Source organism: Anolis sagrei, chromosome X (assembly GCF_037176765.1).
Source record: "Anolis sagrei isolate rAnoSag1 chromosome X, rAnoSag1.mat, whole genome shotgun sequence".
Taxonomy (NCBI): Eukaryota; Metazoa; Chordata; class Lepidosauria; order Squamata; family Dactyloidae; genus Anolis; species Anolis sagrei.
The window spans coordinates 77,088,688-77,109,762 of record NC_090034.1 but is presented as its reverse complement, the minus strand read 5'-3'; the positions used below and the strand labels follow the sequence as shown (position 1 = coordinate 77,109,762).

Below are 21,075 nucleotides of genomic sequence, written 5' to 3'. Positions count from 1 at the left end.
GAGGAAGTCATAGGGAGGAAGGAGCAGGCTTCTTTTCCGCTGCCCTGGGGACTAGGACGCAATGTAGCAATGGCTTCAAACTACAGGAAAGGAGATTCCACCTGAACACGAGGAAGAACTTCCTGACTGTGAGAGCAGTTCAGCAGTCTAACTCTCTGCCAGGAGCATGGTTGAGGCTCCTTCTTTAGAGCCTAATAAACAGAGGCTGGATGGCCATCTGTTGGGGATGCTTTCAAAATCCCTTTGCCAGTTTTCCTGTTTCTTGGCAGAATGGGATTGGACTGCATGGCCCACCAGGTCTTTTCCAACTCTATGATTCTATGAATACATGCATCCTACACCCCCACAACCCAAATTTGGATAATGCCTGAACTGATGAAATGAATACCAATGTTCTTGACAACCATCTTGTAATGATTACTTAGGTAAAACGTAAAGGTTTTCTCCTGACATTAAGTCCAGTTATGTCCGACTCTGGGGGTTGGTGTTCATCTCCATTTCGAAGTCGAAGAGCTGGGCTTTGGACACCTCCAAAGTCATGTGGCCAGTATGACTGCATGATTACTTATCTCAGATAGATAGATAGATAGATAGATAGATAGATAGATAGATAGATAGATAGAGATAGATATACACACACAAACACGTATAAGTCAAGAGCAGATTTTGGAGCCAAAATTTGAGAAGTAAAAGTTTAGGTACAATACACATTCATCTGTGGATAAGTGGACCCAGGTTCTTTTAAAGGTTTTGTGTGTACAGTACATGGAATTCAAACCAACATCCCCACCACAGACATGAACTACCTGAAGAACCACTGGACATGTGTCTGTAAGCAAATTATATCCAGCAAGCCTAACGTTTGTTCGTCCCATTATTAGACCACTTTCAGAGAGCTTTCCAGCCTGCGAATACACACCCCTCTCCTTCCTGACTGCTGCAGGGAAGAAAGAAAAGAGACAGAGAGATCAATGAAGCTGCGAGCTCCTTGGAGACGTTCACAGAAATGCATTTATTTTTCACCACTGGGATTATGAAATCAGAGCAGCTGAATTCAGTGCGTACAAAGGAATCCAGCACCCCTTTGAGAACCTACTCAAAGGATAGAGGCCCATCTAGCTAATCACTAGTCAAAGGGGAGAGAGAACCCCAAGTGGGAACACAGTGCAGCGATACTGTAGAAACACAGAGAAGAGGTTCAAACAAAAGGAAAACAGAGAAGCCTACAATGTTAAAAAAAGAAACAAAACAAAATTAAAATGCCTCAGGAAGATCAATGACCACATCTTTGAGAAGTACTTTGGGTCTCAAATTTGTACTCAGATGCCAATATGAATGTGAAATCTGTGCAGATTACAGTATACTATGACATCACACAGATACTCGTTGCATCTGCACAATCAGAACGGTTTTGCTGAGAAACTGCAGTGTATTGTCGAAGGCTATCATGACCGGAATTGCTGGGTTGTTGTGTTTTCTGTGCTGTATAGCCATGCTCCAGAAGCATTCTCTCCTGACGTTTTGCTTGCATCTATGGCAGGCATCCTCAGAGGTTGTGAGGTCTGTTGGAATCTAGGAAAATGGGGTGTATGTGTGTGTGTGTATCTATTTACCGGTGGCCCCTCGGTTGTGGAATGCCCTCCCCAGGGACATTAGATCAGCCCCCACCCTCTTAACATTTCGCAAAAAAGTTAAAACTTGGCTATATGAGCAGGCTTTCCCAAACGCAGTGTAGCTATGAAACTCTGATCTCGGAACGGTTGGACAACATGACTGGACAATGACTGATTAATGAAATGCGGAGGAATTATGGGGGGGGGGGGTTGTTTATTGATGTTAATTGTAATGAATTTTTTAAATCTGCGTTAAATGTTTTTAATGTTTAAACTATTTTTGTACTGTTGTGGCCATCGAATTGTGCCATTTTGTAAACCATGAGTCACCCACGGGCTGAGAATGGCAGTATAGAAGCGTAGTAAAAAAATAAATTATCTATCTATCTATCTGTGGAATGTCCAGGTATGAGAAAGAACTCTTATCTGTTTGAGGTAGATGTGAATGTAGCAAGCATGTGGACAATTTCAACAGAAAGGAAGAAACCATGAAAATGAACAAAATCTGACTACCAGAATTTAAAAAACTCCAAAATCTGGACAGTAAATAAAGAACAACACTCAAAAACAGGAGAATTCCACACAAGAAACAATCAGGGCCAGCTAATCACCTACCAACAAAGGATTCACCCAGGCAGTAAGAAGCCAGACCTTGAAAACTGCTAGGCCATGAAATGCTAATCAAGGTGGCCAATTGCTACATTCACACCTACCTCAAACAGACAAGAGTTCTTTCTCCCACCCTAAACACCATTCCAGAGATATATAAACCCAATTTTTCTAGTTTCCAACAGACCTCACTACATCTGAGGATGCTTGCCATAGATGCAGGCGAAACGTCAGGAGAGAATGCCTCTAGAACATGGCCATATAGCCCAAAAAAACCTACAACAACCCAAAGTGCAGACAATGGTTATGTGCACATGCATGCAGAAGAAATACATTGCACTACATGCACTGATCAGCTCCCAGACTTTCAAAATCCCTCTGCCAGAGTGCTTCCCAAACAGGAACTGGGACTCGCAAGGCAGCTTGGAAGAGGCGGCATTCAAGTACAGCATCACTGTTTGAAGGTAAGTAGTCACTGTGAAGGTGCTGAAACAGAAGTGTAGTTCATCTGGCAGTTGTATGGATTTGATACATTTGGACTCACAATTAAAAACATCTCTGGGTCCATTCTTTTGCTATCTGCTCTGATCTGTCTACACTGCCCTATGGCCCTGCCAGGTCACTTTTAGACATTATACCACCTCACTGCACCAACAAGTAATCATAATCAGGGTTGCAAACTGGGACCCAATGAAGGAGCTGCACAACTGCTTTGTCACAAAGGCTAAAGCCAGTCAAAAATGCTTAAGTACAATATTTTGTAGTGTATGGCAAAAATACTGTTGTTTTAACCAGACTCTTATATTCATCTTTGCCAGTCTTGACAACTTGCAAAATCTCTAGATCCAGATTTAAATTTCAGTGTAAACAACCTAAGATTTCCTGTTCACCTGCAGCCTTAGCCTTTGAATAGGCATGAGCATGACACCTGTTGGTATATCACATGTATTCCCCCACATGGTTTGATGTTGTCTATTTATTGCTAAGCAATATAATAATAATAATAAACTTTATTTATACCCAGCCACCATCTCCCCGATGGGGACTCGGAGCAGCTTACATGAGGCCAAGCTCAAACAACAATTACAATAAAGAAAAACCAAGACACAAGATAAAGAAAAACCAAGACAATATGTTCTACATGGAATCTAAAACACATAATATAAGAATCCAAGTCGGGGGAAAGGAGGAGGTGTTTCCAAAATCTTTGCTCCTCTTGCTCCTGCCGCCAGCTTTGAGATTTGGCAACACTTGTACAATTGCAAAATGTGAGGAAAGCACTTTTTAATTGACTCAAACACAAGTTGAAACTATTGCTACAGTAGGAAAAAAAACTGGCGTTGATCACTAGGTCTGAGATGTGTCTGGCCATCCTGGAGCTCTTTTTGGCAAGTCACAGTACAAGAGGAAGAACAGAGAAAAGGATCAAGGAGCAGGGCTGGGGGATGGTTTCTCAGCTCACTGACCTCCACCTATTATTTCTATAAGAACCAGAAGCTCTATTTAGGGGAGGGAGTGTGGCAGCCTGTGGATCAATTGATGACACATTGTACGCCATTCACTTTGATGTAAGACCTTTGACTTCTAATCAGCCAAGAGCTTATTTATTGGCTTCCTACAGCTCCAAATGACTGAATGTGGTCAAGACACCAAGAGGACCTGCTGCACCACAAGTATGGGCTATAGCAACACTGGTGACATTGCATCTCCTTAGCACACCACAAAGCACTTAGTTCTCCTGTGTGTGCATACACACTAAAGAGGACAGAAGGGACAAAGATTAACATGAGAAAAACAGTGGAAGTGAGAGGACAGACCAGTCTAAACGTTAATGTTAACAAGAAGGGAATGAGAGGGACTTCCCTTTGTATGGTCAAAATCACAGGCCACAATTATATAAGTTTAGAGGTGGAAGACTAATGGAAGACAATTATTTACTGCTTCTAAATGACGCAGAATAGAACAATGTGCACCTAGACCAGCGTTTCTCAACCTTGGGGCCGGGACACCTGGGAGGGTTGCAAGGGGGGTGTCAGATGGGTTGCCAAAGACCACCAGAAAAGACAGTATTTTCCATTGGTCATGGGGGTTCTGTGTGAGAAGTTTCGCCCCAATTCTATCATTGGTGGGGTTCAGAATGCTCTTTGATTGTAGATGAATTATAAATGCCTGCAAAGACAAATCCCAAATGTCAAGGTCTATTTTCCCAAAAATCCACCAACATTCACATTTGAGCATATTGAGTATTTGTGCCAAGTTTGGTCCAGATCCATCATTGTTGGAGTCCACAGTGCTCTCTGGATGTAGGTGAACTACAACTCCAAAACCCAAGGTCAATGCCCAACAAACCCTTCCAATATTTCCTGTTGCTCATGGGAGTTCTGTGTGCAAAGTTTGGTTCACTTCCATCGTTGAAGTTGAGAATGCTCTTTGATTGTAGGTAAACTATAAATCCCAGCAACTACAACTCCCAAATGACAAAATCAACCCCAAACCCCACCACTATTCAAATTTGGGCATATCGGGTGTTTGTGCCAAGTTTGGTCCAGTGAATGAAAATACATCCTGCATATCAGATATTTACATTACGATTCATAACAGTAGCAAAATTACAGTTATGAAGTAGCAACGAAAATAATTTCCACAATATGAGGAACTGTATTAAGGGGTTGCAGCATTAGGCAGGTTGAGAGCCACTGATCTAGAACCAGTTACCTTTTTATAGAACTTCATACTCATCGGAGAGATTCTAGCATCAGTTACCTGGGTGAGAGAAATCAGATGTTGCTTCTAGAGCAGTGGTTCTCAGCCTATGGGTCCCCAGGTGTTTTGGCCTACAACTCCCAGAAATCCCAGCCAGTTTAACAGCTGTTAGGATTTCTGGGAGTTGAAGGCCAAAACATCTGGGGACTCACAGGTTGAGAACCACTGTTCTAGAGTCTTCCAAGGCACAATGTAGCATAATGCTGTGTTTTAAAAGCCAGATAGTTTAATTAAGAAGTTAGTCTCTCTCACTCCTTCACACAGGAGAATTTTGAGAATTATGTTATCTATACAGGGGTCTTTATTATCTTTACAGAGCACAGTTGTCTCAATGGCAGCTGTCAGAAAGCCTGGACCTATGGCAATTTCAGCTGAAGAAAGGGGGAGAATTAAGAAAATCCAGCTGATCCTAGAGAAATGATAATATATATTTTATAAGATATATATTTAAAACCTATGCAACAAAAAAGGCAATACAACAGCATGAACCAATTAGAGCACTGAAGGATAAGCAATAAAATGAGTCCCATATTGGGCGCAATGCCAACTCTGCCAAGTATAATGAGGTCATTCATGAATGTAAAGGCTACCATAATAGAGGTACCCAATTTTTGGGAAAGTGCTGCACCCAAGAAAGTTGCCATTTTCCACTTCTTAGAAAAAGTGCAAGCCAACGCAAGACCGTATCCAACCCACCCACTCACAATGGCAATCAAGAACCCTTCCCTGAGAGATTAGGGAACCTCACAACCAACTCCAGTAAGTACCACAGGAGAACAAAGCCCTTGCACATCCAGCAAACCCCAGGTCTTTATAGTGTATTTCTACTTCAGTCATGAGGGCGCTTCAGCAAAAGGAAAGTGCAAGAGTTTCCCCCTCCTCCTTCTTGGACATTCAAAGGGAAGAACTATGGAAGAAAGGAAATGTCCCACAGGATCAAGGGGCAATGGATATTCGGACGAACAGGTAGATATCTTTCACAAGGGCTCCCAAGCTCTAGGCGCTTCTCCCATGAAAAAGCCACCATTTTTGACACTTTAAAAAGGGATGGAAAGGCTGGTGTCATCCATCATCGTAAGTGAAGAGTCAGGCTGACTATTATGATAATTCCCAAAAAGAGGATGAACGGAAGCCAGGTCTTCACAAAGCCTCCTATGCTGTAAGAGAGTGTAGAAAAAAGAATAAGAAAACGTTTTAGGAGAGGCGCTCTCACATACTTGTCTTTCTTTCATCACATGTCTGTGGCCTGAAATGAGAAGCTGCTGCACTGTCCATTTCTACATGCCATCCACCATATAAAAGGAGGAGCGAGAAGCATTACTGTTCGCCCATTTGGCTTTGGACATGGAGGGAACTCTAGTCTGGATTAATGATGCAGCATAGGAAATGCGCTGCCTACAGTAGGCTTGGACCTAGTAGGAGGCCCTGCTCTCGACCCCACCACTGTCACAAGTGAGGCTGGTGGGGACGAGAAGCAGGGCCTTCTCAGTGGTGGCCCCTCACCTGTGGAACTCACTCCCGGGGGAAATCAGAACATCACCATCCCTCCTCTCCTTCAGGAGGAGGGTGAAGACATGGTTGTGGAACCAGGCCTTTGGGCAACCAGGCAATTAAATAAGACAACTAAATAAGACAATCAGATGTGTAAGATCAGCAGGATTGTCGAAGTGGAATCAAAAACAGATCTTTGAGTTAGTGCACACTGATAGGTAGGAGAAATAATTAGGTTTGTATTGTTCTTATTGTTTTTATCGATTTTATAGATTTTATTGAGATAATGGCTTGAATTGTGGGTACTTTGAATTGTTGTACTTTTGTGATGATTGTTTGTGTGGCAGGCACCTAAGTGTGCCTTGATGTTGTAAGCCGCCCTGGGTCCCCTTCGGTGTGAGAAGGGCGGGGTACAAGAACCCCAAATAAATAAATAAATAAATACTGTAGTTTTCGGTGGGCTGTTTTCGGTGGGCTGTTTTGTATGATATCTGAAAACAGAATGGGGAGGAGGGAGAGATAAAGTCCTGCAAAACGGATTCAGAGAGCCGGATTTCTTTTTTTCTGGAGAGGAAAGAGTTAAGTCCACAATATACCTGAGGCAGGGATCTGCCAGGTCATCTCATTTTCTCTCCCTGGCAGAAGCAGCCTCCGTCCATTTGTTCTTGGAGAGTTCCCTCCTCCTCCAGAGATGGCCCTGGGGACTCACTTTCCCAGCATTACGTGCATAGGGTGGCCACTGAAAAGTTCCTCTTGGAACATGGTGGGAATTGAAGTTTTTCTCTCTTTCTGTTTCTTGGCTAATAAAAAGCCTGATGGTGTCCATGCTCTGATTGGCTGAGAATGGATACAACCAGCGACTACAGCTCCCAGAACCCTCTCTTGCGGTTGGTCTTATTTTAAAAAATGTTATGGTTAAAATTATTATTATTATTAAACTTTATTTGTACCCCGCTAGCATCTCCTCAAGGACTCGATGCGGCTTACAAAGGCCAAGGCCTCAACACAACAACAGCAAAACAATAACAGTACAATTAAAGCAAAATAAAACATAAGCAATAAAAAAACAATACATCAATTACGCAGTAAAACCAGGGCCGGGCCAGTGGTGGGTACAAGTTAAAAAGTGCTGGGTGTGGCAGGTGGTATTTGGATTTCCTGGCAAGTGCAATGTGCAGAGTCTTAACTCTAATAAAGTGCTACTGGGACATAGTGCTGGAGATTATCCTATTCCGGAAAGGCACATCGGAATAGCCAAGTCTTCATATTCTTCCATAAAATAATTCAAAAAATAAGTAGAATGGTGAATTGTATTGTCGAAGGCTTTCATGGCTGGAATCACTGGGTTGTTGTAGGCTTTTTGGGCTATATGGTCATGTTCTAGAGGCATTCTCTCCTGACGTTTCGCCTGCATCTATGGCAAGCATCCTCAGAGGTTGTGAGGTCTGTTGGAACTAGGAATATTGGGTTTATATATCTGTGAAATGTACAGGGTGGGACAAAGAACTCTTGTCTCTTGAAGCTAGGTGTGAATGTTTCATCTGGCCACCTTGATTAGCATTTGATGGCCTGGCAGTTTTTTGGTGTGGCTTGTTAGTGTCTGGGGAAATCTTTTGTTGAGAGGTGATTAGCTGTCTCTGATTGTTTCCTCTCTGGAGTTTCCCTGTGTTTGTGTGTTGTTTTGCTGTTATAATTTTAGAGTTTTTTAATACTGGTAGCCAGAAATCCATAAGCATGTGGACAATTTCGACAGAAAGGGGGAAATCATGAAAATGAACAAAATCTGGCCCTCAATGAAAATGAGCTTGACACTCCTTATCTAAGGTAACACATTCTTCACAACAGTATGCAGTTGACAATAGTGGTGAAAAGATACTTTCCAACTCGGAAGGTATACAACAAGCATAATCAGCCGTTGACATCTGAAACATTTTCAGTTCTATATACGGAGCATATGATCAGTGAAAAATTGCACACCATGAGAAGTGTCATGGAGAAACAAGCTCTAGTCCACACACACACACACACCCCCCACACACACACCAGTTGTGTTTCTACTCACCTTACATACTTTCCATATAACAAGGAAAAGAAGCAAAGTTTAACCATGTTCCAAGAAGTGCTGTTGTCGTATCGCATGAGATTTAAGGCCAAGGCGACATGTGAGTGGCAGTTGTCACAGCAGAGATTGTGCTGAGGGAGAAGGTATAAAATTGAGTACATTTCTATCTCAAATCGCTAACTGACCACATTTGTATCTCAAGTCCCTTTGGGGAGATAGAGTGGCTATAAATAAAGTTTTTATAGCCCAAGTCCCTTTTGGGAGATGGTGGCAGGATATAAAGTTGTTATTATTATTAAACACTATGGCTGATCTCTCTGCATATCTGTTTGAAATTATCCCTGTTCTGCAAAATCAGGAAAGGTGCATGTGGCCCTTGAGATAATGCTGGAGTCCAATTTCCTTCAGCCATAGCTAGCCCCATCAATTGTGATGGATTAAAGGATTTATGTCCAACAACATGTCGACAAACAAGAATTCCACATCCCTTGTATAAAAATTTATGCCACTCGCTCAGATATATAGCATATTTTGGTTATGTTCTGTTGTTATGAGATAAAAGGTAAAGGTTGTCCCCTGACATTAAGTCCAGTCATGTCTGACTCTGGGGTGTGGTGCTCATCTCCATTTCTATGCCAAAGAGCCAGCGTTGTCCATAGACACCTCCAAGGTCATGTGGCCAGCATGACTGCATGGAGCGCCGTTATCTTCCCGCCGGAGCGGTATGTATTGATCTACTCACATTTGCATGTTTTCGAACTGCTAGGTTGGCAGAAGCTAGGGCTGACAGCGGAAGCTCACGTCGCTCCCTGGAATTGAACCTGCGACCTTTTGGTCAACAAGCTCAGCAGCTCAGTGCTTTAACCCACTGCGCCACCGGGGGGCCCTTGTTATGAGATACACCCAAATATTTTTCCCCCACTTACGACTCTTCTATATTTTATTTTATAGTTTTAAAATCAATATGAGAAATAAGTGGCAACTAGTTTTTATATTTAAGGAAGTCACGTTGTTCAGACAGTTTTGTTCCATTTCATTATATAATCCCACATGCTTATTGTAGTGTACTGCCTCAGTGCCTGTTATGTAGCAGAAATCAGCTGAGTGACCTTTTTCTCAATCAATAACAATACCTGTTATTCTTTTTCCGTAATAAAGTGCATTGCTGCGTTGTCATTCTTGCTGACCCCGTTTAACTGTTTTTCCTTTATATTTAGAATGTCAACATCTTAATACAGCTTTTAAAAATATAGTGGGAGTGCTGAAGCATACAGGCAACACCCTCGACGCCAACAGCAGTGAGGCCTCAAGAAACATGCACAATATAATAGTTCTGAGCTAGAGGTTCATTCTTGCTATGTTATAATTTTGGTAATTGTTTCAAGCTTATGTATAGAGCTTCTGATCAATTCCTGCCTGCAAAAATGACAGAAAAATCCTGGAAAACTTAGTCACTGTACCAAATCAGGCGATATAGGAAAATATATTTTCCTGTAACCAGCAATTGGTCGTCTGCAAGAATGTTGCCCAGGGGACACTCGGATGTTTTGATGTTTTACCATCCTTGTGGGAGGCTTCTCTCATGTCCCCGCTTGGGGAGATGGAGTTGACAGAGAGAGCTCATCCACGCTCTCTCCGGATTCGAACCTCCAATCTGTTGGTCTTCTGATGCTATTCAAAACACCAGACATTCTCATTAACAGTCTTCCCATTTGATTTTGTTTTAGACCCCAAAATAGTTAGATTCATGGATGACAATTCCTAAAGATTCATGACAAGTAGATAGGAAATCCTAGATTTGGGTCTTCTGGATCAAAGCAAGTACCATATATTCTGGCGTATAAGACTACTTATTAACCCAAGAAAATCTTCTCAAAAGTCAGGGGTCATCTTATACATAGGAGTCGTCTTATACACAGGAGTAGTCTTATACACAGGAGTAGTCAGTTTTCTACGCTGGAGTAGCCTTATGCATGGGAGCCGTCTTATATGCGGGGGTAGTCTTATACTCCTGGAGTCGTCTTATAGAGCGGGTGCTGAAACTTCCAATCCAGATTGGCGAATCTGAGGTTGTTGCATATTGTGGGGGGAGCTCAAAAATGGCAGTAGCCATGTCCCTGCCATATGCAGCAACTGTATGAAAGCATTCAGGGCGACGCTGTACAAGCATGGAAGAAGAAAATCCATTCATCAGGATTCATGGACTTAATGCGGTCCCGATGATGAGGTGAAGGGGCGCCTCACTGGGAAGGTGTAAGTGAAGGGCGGAGCAAGCAGCAGGCGTCTGGGGTGCCCGGGGTATTGAAAAAAGAGATAGAGTGGCTCTGGGCCCAGAAAAACACGCCTCTTTTACCTGTCTGGCCCACCCTTGTATCCTATTACCATACCTCCTCCTCTGCCTCTCAGATCTTGCTCCTGAAGACTGCAGTGAAGCGGTGCAGGTGCGCATGTGCAAGATCTGAGAGGCAGAGAAGGAGGTACAGTAATAGGAAAATTACCATATTGAAATAAAATTTGATGCTTTTAAAATTTTTATTTGGTATGTGTTGGAAGAGGGGTAGTCTTATACGGTGAGTATATCCCAAACTCTATATTTTGACTGGAAAGGTTGGGGGTCGTCTTATACGCCCAGTCGTCTTATATGTCGGAATATACGGTACTTGCAAGATAATCTTTCATAAGAATCAACCAGAATATTGCAAGAGGAGAACTGCATATCAGCATAGAATTAACACCTTAAAATGAACTCTTGTGCTTACTGCTCAGCCATAAAGCTAGGTTGACAAAGTTATGTTTACATTAACCTGCCTCACGCAATTTGCATGTAATGATAAAGACAAATAAAATCAAAGTTTTAAACTAATCCCCTTGAAGATCTCCTATGTCTTATTTATCAGGTATTCATTTTTCATGTAAGAAAACCTCCAACTATTAAAATTGGTGGTCAGTGTTAAAAAACAAAGAGTTCTATCAAGAAAAACAGGCTGACACTCCCAAACAATTTCATTGTTTTACTTTTACAAAGATTACAAGAAGGGTCAGACACAGTGCTCATGTGGCTCTCCAGATACTGATGGATTGCAACTCCCCAAATCCTTCAGTGATGGGAGTATAGCTTAGGTCTGACAAGAGCTGGAGGCTAACTGAGGGACCAAATGCCCCTCCCTATAACGTGGGATTTTCACAATTAGAAACAGAAGATTTATCTACTGATTCTGACTATCTGGCAGGCAAGTTGATATTTGCACCATGTCTGTTGACTAGACATAAGACCATCCTTCTATGCAACCCTTTCGAAATTTAGGGCAAGGATCATGATTTGCATCTTTTGAATCCTATTAAATCTCCCACAACTGTCTAAATATGCTTTACAACCCAAGGCTTTAATATCTCTTTGTACTACATCTGAATAAGTGGGTTTATATCCATGAAAGCTCATGCTAAAATAAAAACAAGTCTTAAAGGTGCTGCTACATCCCCCTCTCCCCGTTCATATAATATTTTTTATTTTACTGCTACATGTGTATATGCCCTCCAAACTAAGTGAAGTCACCTCACCATACGGTGCTTGTACTCCTCAGAAGCATCATGCACCGCAGTATCCCAGGCATTAGGACCACAAGTATATACTTTGCTGGGATCCAGCTTCCAGTATCTGAGAAAATAAAAAATAAAAAGAGCACAATAAGTACACAAAACTGAGTTGGATGAACTAGTAGTCTGAATCAGTACAACTCTTTCTGACAATGTTATGACATTTTCCATAAATGTTGGATTACAACATTCATCACTGCCTTTCTAGCTGAGGATGAGCTACAGTCTTAACACCTTTATAAAAGGACAGACCAGATGGAGACAGAAGTGAATGATGCACAATTCTTAAGATTTTCTACCTGAGAACTCAAAAGGGAGACAGAGGCCTACCGAGGAAAACATCTCCTGAAAAGTCCATCGACTAATAATAATAAGTCCCTCTTCGGAAGCAAGAAGGACGGGATAGAAATGCTTATAATAGTAATAGCAATAATAGCAATAAACAATAACCCACCTCCATCTCCTAAAAAGGGACTCGTGGGAGCTATAAAGGCACATCAACAGTACATAAAAGTTATAAATACCCACTATCAACAAATAAAATAAAATTCACAATTTAAAAACACTTCCTATCAATGGTTAAAACTAGCAGCCATCAATACACCACTAAGGTGCCAAAGTGTCAACCTAATATAGGCCCATTTCAGCCTACTTGAGGCCAAAGGCCTCTTTAAAAATCCATATTATGAGGCTAGAATGGAAGGATTCAAGGGTAGGATCTAATCTAATTTCTTTTGGGAAGGTATTCCAGAGTCAGGGAGTCGCTACAGAGAAGGCCCTCTCTCTAGTTCCCTCCAACCACACTTGAGACAGTGGTGGTACTGAGAGAAGGGCCTCCCCTGCTGATCTCAAAGCCTGCACCGATTCATAGAAAGAGATGCGGTCTCGAAGATAGGTTGGACCCAAAGCATATAGCATCTTGAATTGAGCCCAAAAAATTGTCGGAAGCCAGTGTAGCTGCTTTAATAAGGCCATAGTATGTTCCCTATAGCTAGTTCCAGTTAGTAATCTGGCAGCCGACCTTTACACTAACTGCAATTTTTGAACCATCTTCAAAGGCAGCCCCTCATAGAGTCCATTCTAGATGTAACTAAGGTATGGACCACCATGGCCAAGTCAGGCTTTTTGAGGTACAGTCACTGCCGGCGCACAAGTTTTAACTGTGCAAAGGCCCTCCTGGCCACCACCGACACCTGAGCTTCAAACGTCAATGAAGAGTCCAGGAGGACCCCCAGACTGCAGACCTCTGTCTTCAGGGGGAGTGTAACCCCGTCGAGCATAGGTTGACACCCTCTGCCCCAACTGGCCTCGCGATTGACCAGGAGGATCTGTCTTGTCTGGATTAAGTCTTAAGTTTATTGGCCCTCATCCAGTCCATCACAGCTGTCAGATACTGGTCCAGGATCCGGGGAGTTTCCTTGGATTGAGGTGGAAAGGAGTAGTAGAGTTGTGTGTCATCTATGTAGAGATGGAACCCAACTCCATAACTGTAGATTACCTCACCCAACTGTTTCATGTAGATATTAAAAAGCATGGGGGAAAGAATGGAACCTTGTGGGACCCCACAGGTCAAAGGCCAGGGATCCAAGAAGGTGTCCCCCAGAATCCACATCTGGGTGCGATCCTCCAGGAAGGAGTGGAGTCACTGCAACACAGTTCCCCCAAAACCCATTCCGGAAAGCCAACCCAGAAGGATACCATGGTCGATGGTATCGAAAGCCACTGAAAGGTCCAGGAGAATCAGGAGCGACACACTCCCCGTGTCTAGTTCTCTGCGGTTTCAAACTTCCCATCCATTCAAATTTTCTCCAAAGAAAAGAAAGGGATAGTATGTACTCCACAATTATTTTAATGCAGCATCAGTTTTCAAATGAAAAGAAAGAAAATTTAAGCAACAAAATGATAAGGCAGGTCGTGAAACTTTAAGAGGCACACTAAACATCCTTCCTCTATGGGGTCCAAATACAGAATCTCCCCTCCTTGCCAAAAACAGAACTGAATTTTGAACATTTTGTCAGTTTTTGTCAGACTCTACAGTGATACATTCTCTTCAAAACCGTAAGACAATCACAGCAGTATACAATATTGTGGTTACACTGGAAGGTCAGACAGCTATGAGTTTGCTCCTTACAAAGAGATTTAATCTTGCACACCCATTAGAAAGTATAGACTCCCTCTCTCTATTAAATTAAATATTTGCATACAGGTGTTAAAACTTTTATCCTCAGGAAAATCTACTTGCAAATGAATGGATTAGGACAGGTTATTTCTTTAGTGATTTCCCTCCTTTCTCATAAATGGGGCCAAAGATGGCTCACACATGAATTAAAACAAGCTCCATAAATTAAAAATGAACAGTAAAAATGAACATCCAATTAAATAAGTATGAATACATTAAATTAATTCACTTAAGTCAGGTAAGATAAGAAATACTTACTTCACAGGCTTCCCAAAAGCCATATTGTCTTCCTAGGGTAATAAGAATGAAAATAAAAAGTAGAATTCAGTATGTTAGCACCACAAACATGAAGTGGTTCATATCATTTCACCTTTTAAATTTTTTATTTCAAAAAAATTATACATAACCATATTTTTTCCTTTTTCATTCCCTTCACAACAGGACTGTCTTCATATCTGGAGGAGTCAAGACAGCCTTCCTAAACATGGTAGTCTCCAGTATCAGGCCAAGCCCAACCAGCCAAGGTGGCCTGCTTAGTGAGAGTTGTAAATCAACACATCTGCAAGGCATCAGGTTGAAACAGGCTAATCTAACAGGATTGCAGTACGCCAGCTTGTTTTACACCTTAACTGTAAGTGGGAATACATTAGGAAAATAGTTTCAAGCAGTTCTAGAAAACCCTTTTCATACCATATTTGTCCTACCAAAAGGAACCAAAACTAAGGCTACCTGCTTATTTGGCACAATCTCAGCCAGTTTTTAATAGATATGTCAAGGACTGCCCTCTGAGGTTCTAATGCCCCTGTATAGGTGAGACAAAGACCTACAGCTGGATCATGTCCTAGCATGGCCCTGACAAGATGTTCAGCATTTTCTCCCCTTCTCATGATTCATAACAACAGGGGTTCCTCATGCCATGAAAAAGGAGCCCCCAGTGGCGCAGTGGGTTAAACCCCTGTGCCGGCAGGACTGAAGACCGACAGGTCACAGGTTCAAATCCGGGGAAAGGTGGATGAGCTCCCTCTATCAACTCCAGCTCCTCATGCGGGGACATGAGAGAAGCCTCCCACAAGGATGATAAAAACATCAAATCATCTGGGCGTCCCTTGAGCAACATCCTTGCAGACGGCCAATTCTCTCACACCAGAAGCGACTTGCAGTTTCTCAAGTCGCTCCTGACACGACAAAAAAAAATGCCATGAAAAATAGCATAAGCTTCATTAGCTCTCTCCAAATGTAGATGCTTACTGGGTGAATCAAGAAACGGAATTCCAGATCTGAACAGTGGAGGATCATCTCAAGGGCATAGTTTATGTGTTCATGATTCACACACAACTAAGTACTCCATTCTTATAAGATCCCATGCTGACACCAAAGTCCCATTATATACAATTGTGCAGTAAAATGTATCTTTTATATAAAATGGCAAAAACAAGGTTTGCTTTTTAGAATGGGGGTGGTATTTTTAAGCCATGGATAGCAGAATCCATGGATACGGGAGGCCAACTGGACTGCAATGAAATTAAACTGTTCAGGAAGGTTCTCAGGCTGCATCAGACCCACAAAATACAGTTTCCCCACTATTATGATTCTTCAAGAACAAGTTCTAACTTACAGAGACGTAGTAAGGCCCTGCAAAGTCACGGATTACTCCAGTTGACGTACATATCCCCATATGACCGATTATGGGGAACAGCCATCTGCGAAAAGAATGAAAAACTTGAGGCATCCTGTCCTCTCCATTTTGAAAACAAAAGGCTGCTTTTAAAAAGATGTGGGAATGGACTGAACCAAATAGCAGCTGGTAAATAAATAGACAAGACAGCAGGGCTTATCTAAGCACAAAACTAGATGTAGCCTGGAGAGATTTTCCATTCAACTTACTATGTTCTGAATGGTTGTTTTGTTGTTGTTCCTTCGTTCATTTGTTCCCAACTCTTCGTGACCTCATGGACCAGCCCACGCCAGAGCTCCCTGTCAGCCATCACCACCCCCAGCTCCTTCAAGGTCAGTCCAGTCACTTCAAGGATGTCATCCATCCATCTTGCCCTTGGTCGGTCCCTCTTCCTTTTTCCTTCCACTTTCCCCAGCACAATTGTCTTCTCTAAGCTTTCCTTTCTTCTCATGATGTGGCCAAAGTACTTCATCTCTGCCTCTACTATCCTTCCCTCCAATGAGCAGTCGGGCTTTATTTCCTGAAGTATCTGAATGGTTACAGCCCATATATTTCTGTGAAAATGAGCTACATTTAAGGTTCCACAGTATCAGACCACTGGCCAGCAAGTAAGAATCACATCCAGGCAACTGGGTGGTAGAAAAGGGTCATAAATTAATAATAGGTGTACTTTATTTAATGTTTATGATGATTTTGTGTTTTTAGCTATGTTGAAACCCACCTCGAGCCATAAGGAGAGTAAGAAATAAAATTATTATTACTACTACTACTGAGGCAACCCTAAATTCAAATTCATCAGATGGGGGGGGGGGTCCACACTGTAGAAATAAGATAGCACATGCTGTGAATGTAACCCCCCGCCCCCCCCCCCCCGCCCCGCATATGACATTCCCAGCCTAAGACTAAGGCAAGGGTTCTTAACCTTTTTTGTTTCACGGATCCTGTCAGATGAAATCCATGAACACCTTTTCAGTGTAGCGGCAGAAAGTTTTATGACATTCAACATTGGAATGTCTTTAAATTAGATTTCAGGATCATTCTAAATTACATTTTCCAACTGTCTCACAATTTCATTACAGGATAACCTAACATCTGTTCAAAGGGTAATTTTCGGCAAACATTTAGAAGCTTGAAGTTTCCTCCACAGGGTCATAAAACCATATCTGACGTCCTTACCATCCTTTTTGCAGGCAGTTATCCACTGTCATGCTGCATCAAATGAAAAACCAGTTCACTCATGGACAACCTGAAATCTTTTCATGGGCCCCAAAGGGCTTTGTGGGCCTCTAGTTAAGAATTCCTGGATCAAGGCTCTGGATATCTGGGTTCAATGCCTTCCTCAACCATTGAAGCCCATCAGGGGACTTTTGACAAGCCCCACTTTCTCAGCCTCAGTGAAAGAAAAAGGCAAAACCTCTTTGAACAAATATTGCCAAAAAAAAACAAACCATGTGATAGGGCTGCCTTAGGGTTACCATCAGAAGAGGAATGTTAAGTACATAACAACAATATACTATACTGTAAACTGGGAGTCCCTCTCACTACCTACACCTGCCATCTCACAGGCCACTGAGTGGGAGGGAGGCAGCCAGCAAAATACAGCTTCATCATGTCTTATGTCCTACATCTTTTTTTACCTTATGTACGTAGATTGTAAGCCTGAGCGCAAATTAACATTTTGTAAGCAGCTCTGAGTGCCCTTCGTGTCTGAAGAGCGCAGTAAACTTTTCACGAGATGCAGAGCTAACCTGAAGAAATCGGGCCACAAAGTGGAGTCCACGGCATGCGAGTGTGGAGAAGAGCAAGCCCCAGACCACCTACTAACCTGAGCCCTGCCACATGCACAATGGTCAGCTTCTGCTCAAAAGACATTTAGCAGATTGCCAAGTTTTTGACTTTGTGTTTTTTATACATTATAACTGTATTCTCAATTTGCGTCAGTCACAATAAATAAACTTAGAGCTTACAGAAAATAAAGATCATGTTATATTTTTTCTCGAAATAAGCTCATCTCATTATTAACGTCATTCAGTACTTCTGTTACGCCAGCTCTACTGGTTGCCGATCAGCTTCCGAGCACAATTCAAAGTGCTGGTTTTAACCTTTAAAGCCCTAAACGGCTCTGGCCCAGACTACCTGTCCGAACGTATCCCCTGGTATGAACCATCATGAAATTTAAGATCATCTGGGGAGGCCCTGCTCTCGATCCCACTGCCATTGCAAATGCAACTGGTGGGGATGAGGCCTTCTCAGCAGTGGCCCCCCGCTTGTGGAACACCCTCCTTAGAGATATCAGATTAGCCAATTCCCTCCTGTCTTTTAAAAGGAAAATCAAGATCTGGTTATGGGACCAAGTGTTTTATTAGCGAGCAAGTGGAAGATCACACAACTTATGGCAATGAATTGATCCGGACTGGATTTGGATTCTGATTTTAATGGATGTGTCTTAATTAATTGTTGTTATTTATTTATCGTGTCAGGGGCAGACCAAACAGTTGCATTGCACTTTTTAACCAACAAACAAACAAAGCAGAAGTTTGCAAGCTTGGTAGTTGATTAAATGTCCTTTGACCAGTAGCTGGCCACTTGGAGTGCTTCTGGTGTTGCTATAAGAAGGTCCTCCATTGTGCATGTGGCAGGGCTCAGGTTGCATCGCAGCAGGTGGTCTGTAGTTTGCTCTTCTCCACACTCACATGTCATGGATTCCACTTTGTAGCCCCATTTCTTAAGGTTGGCTCTGCATCTCGTGGTGCCAGAGTGAGTCTGTTCAGCGCCTTCCAAGTCGCCCAGTTTTCTGTGTGCCCAGGGGGGAGTCTCTCATTTGGTATCAGCCATTGGTTGAGGTTCTGGGTTTGAGCCTGCCACTTTTGGACTCTCGCTTGCTAAGGTGTTCCAGCGAGTGTCTCTGTAGATCTTAGAAAACTATTTCTTGATTTAAGTCGTTGATGTGCTGGCTGATATCCAAACAGGGGATGAGCTGGAGATATCACTGCCTTGGTCCTTTCACTATTGGTTGCTACTTCCCAGTAGATGTCAGGTGGTGCAATACTGGCTAAACAGTGTAATTTCTCCAGTGGTATAGGGCACAGACATCCCATGATAATGCGGCATGTCTCATTAAGAGCCACATCTACTGTTTTAGCGTTGTGAGATTTTCACACTGGGCATGCATACTCAGCAGCAGAGTAGCAAAGCGCAAGGGCAGATGTCTTCACTGTGGCTGGTTGTGATCATGTGAAAATAACTAAATTGCCTCAATGTATATATTACAAATACACACATATAAAAAAAAAAACAGGACTCCACATTCACATTAAGTAAAAACAACTGGTTCTTCTCTTGAAGTATAAAACAAAGATCCAACCACTGTATACTCCAGGAAATAAAGCCCGACTGCTCATTGGAGAGAAGGATAGTAGAGGCCAAGATAAAGTACTTTAGCCACTTCATGAGAAGAAAGGAAAGCTTAGAGAAGACAATGATGCTGGGGAAAATGAAAGGAACAAGGAAGAGGGGCCGACCAAGGGCTAGATGATGGATGGTGTCCTTGAAGTGACTGGACTGACCTTGAAGGAGCTGGGGGTGGTGACAGGGAGCTCTGGTGTGGACTGGTCCATGAAGTCACAAAGAGTTGGAAACTACTGAACGAATGAATAACAACAACATGACATTCTTGGCTTATGTTCACCTTCCTCCCCATGAGGACTCCAAGATCTTTTCCACATGTTCTGCTGTCAAGCCAGGCACCGTTCCCCATTCTGTATTTTTGCATTTCCTTTTTTCTGCCTAAATGGAGTATCTTGCATTTGTCCCCATTAAAATTCATTTTGTTAGTTTTGGCCAATCATCTCTCCAACCTGTCAAGATCATTTTGAATTCTGCTCCTGCCTTCTGGAGTATAGTACATTCGTACAAGAAGGGCGGGGTAGAAGTATAGGAAATAAATAAATAAATATCCATAGGTTCTTGTAGGTTTTTTCGGGCTATAGGGCCATGTTCTAGAGGCATTTCTCCTGACGTTTCACCTGCATCTATGGCAAGCATCCTCAGAGGTATCTCCTGACGTTTCACCTGCAGCTATGGCAAGCATCCTCAGAGGTATCTCCTGACGTTTCACCTGCATCTATGGCAAGCATCCTCTGAGGTATCTCCTGACGTTTCACCTGCATCTATGGCAAGCATCCTCTGAGGTATCTCCTGACGTTTCACCTGCATCTATGGCAAGCATCCTCTGAGGTATCTCCTGACGTTTCACCTGCATCTATGGCAAGCATCCTCCGAGGTAGTGAGGTGAGGATGCTTGCACTATCTCTGAGGATGCTTGCCATAGATGCAGGCGAAATGTCAGAAATGCCTCTAGAACATGGCCCTATAGCCCGAAAAAACCTACAAGAACCTAGTGATTCCAGCCATGAAAGCCATCGACAATACAAATAAATATCCGGTTCCTTCCACACAGCTGAATAAAATCCCACATTATCTGCTTTGAAATGGGATATATGGCAGTATGGACTCAGATAATCCAGTTCAAAGCAGATGTTGTGGATGATCTGCCTTGTTGTTCTGGACTATATGGCTATGTGCAATGGCCCTCAGTTACCCTTCCCTTCAGCCTCACAAGTGAGACAGGCCTTCTCGTCAAAACAGGCCCTGCGCGGCTTCTGAAGGAAACAAAGGCTGAAGCCCGGCTCTCCCTCAGCCCCTTCCCCCCGCGAAGACTCACGTGAGGACGGGGATGGGCGTCCACACGACGCAGTATGGGAAGCGGCACCGCTCGGCGTTCATCTTCCCCACCGCAGCCTCCTCTTCCTCCATCGCCGGGTGGCGTCACATCCGGCACCTGGTTGCCATGCTTCCGGGACAACACCAGCGAGGAGGCGTGGTAAGATGGCGCCCGCTGCTGCCGGTGGGCGGGGCCTGGGCTGCGCGCGCACCCTCCCTTCTCCTGTTGGGGAGCAGGCCTCTGGGGGCCTTGAGGAGGCTCCTGTACCACTGTGGGCTCTGCAAGCCAAAGGCATTTTTGTTCTGCAGGGATTGCTTGTTGTCATTTATTGATTGTACTTGACTAAGCAGGCATCCCAAAACTGTG

At 43.0% G+C, this 21,075-nt stretch overlaps 1 protein-coding gene across 1 annotated transcript; it reads right to left on the bottom strand.

Moving 5' to 3' along the window:
- Window positions 1-993: 993 nt before the first annotated feature.
- TMEM222 (transmembrane protein 222) lies at window positions 994-20,853 on the bottom strand. Its single transcript, XM_060784407.2, has 6 exons — window positions 20,710-20,853; window positions 15,927-16,011; window positions 14,570-14,601; window positions 12,097-12,193; window positions 8,539-8,669; window positions 994-6,142 (listed from the first exon to the last, which is right to left on the bottom strand). Exons 1-6 carry the CDS (start codon window positions 20,799-20,801, stop codon window positions 6,055-6,057), a joined length of 525 nt encoding a protein of 174 aa, XP_060640390.1. The 5' UTR covers window positions 20,802-20,853; the 3' UTR covers window positions 994-6,054.
- Window positions 20,854-21,075: the final 222 nt, after the last annotated feature.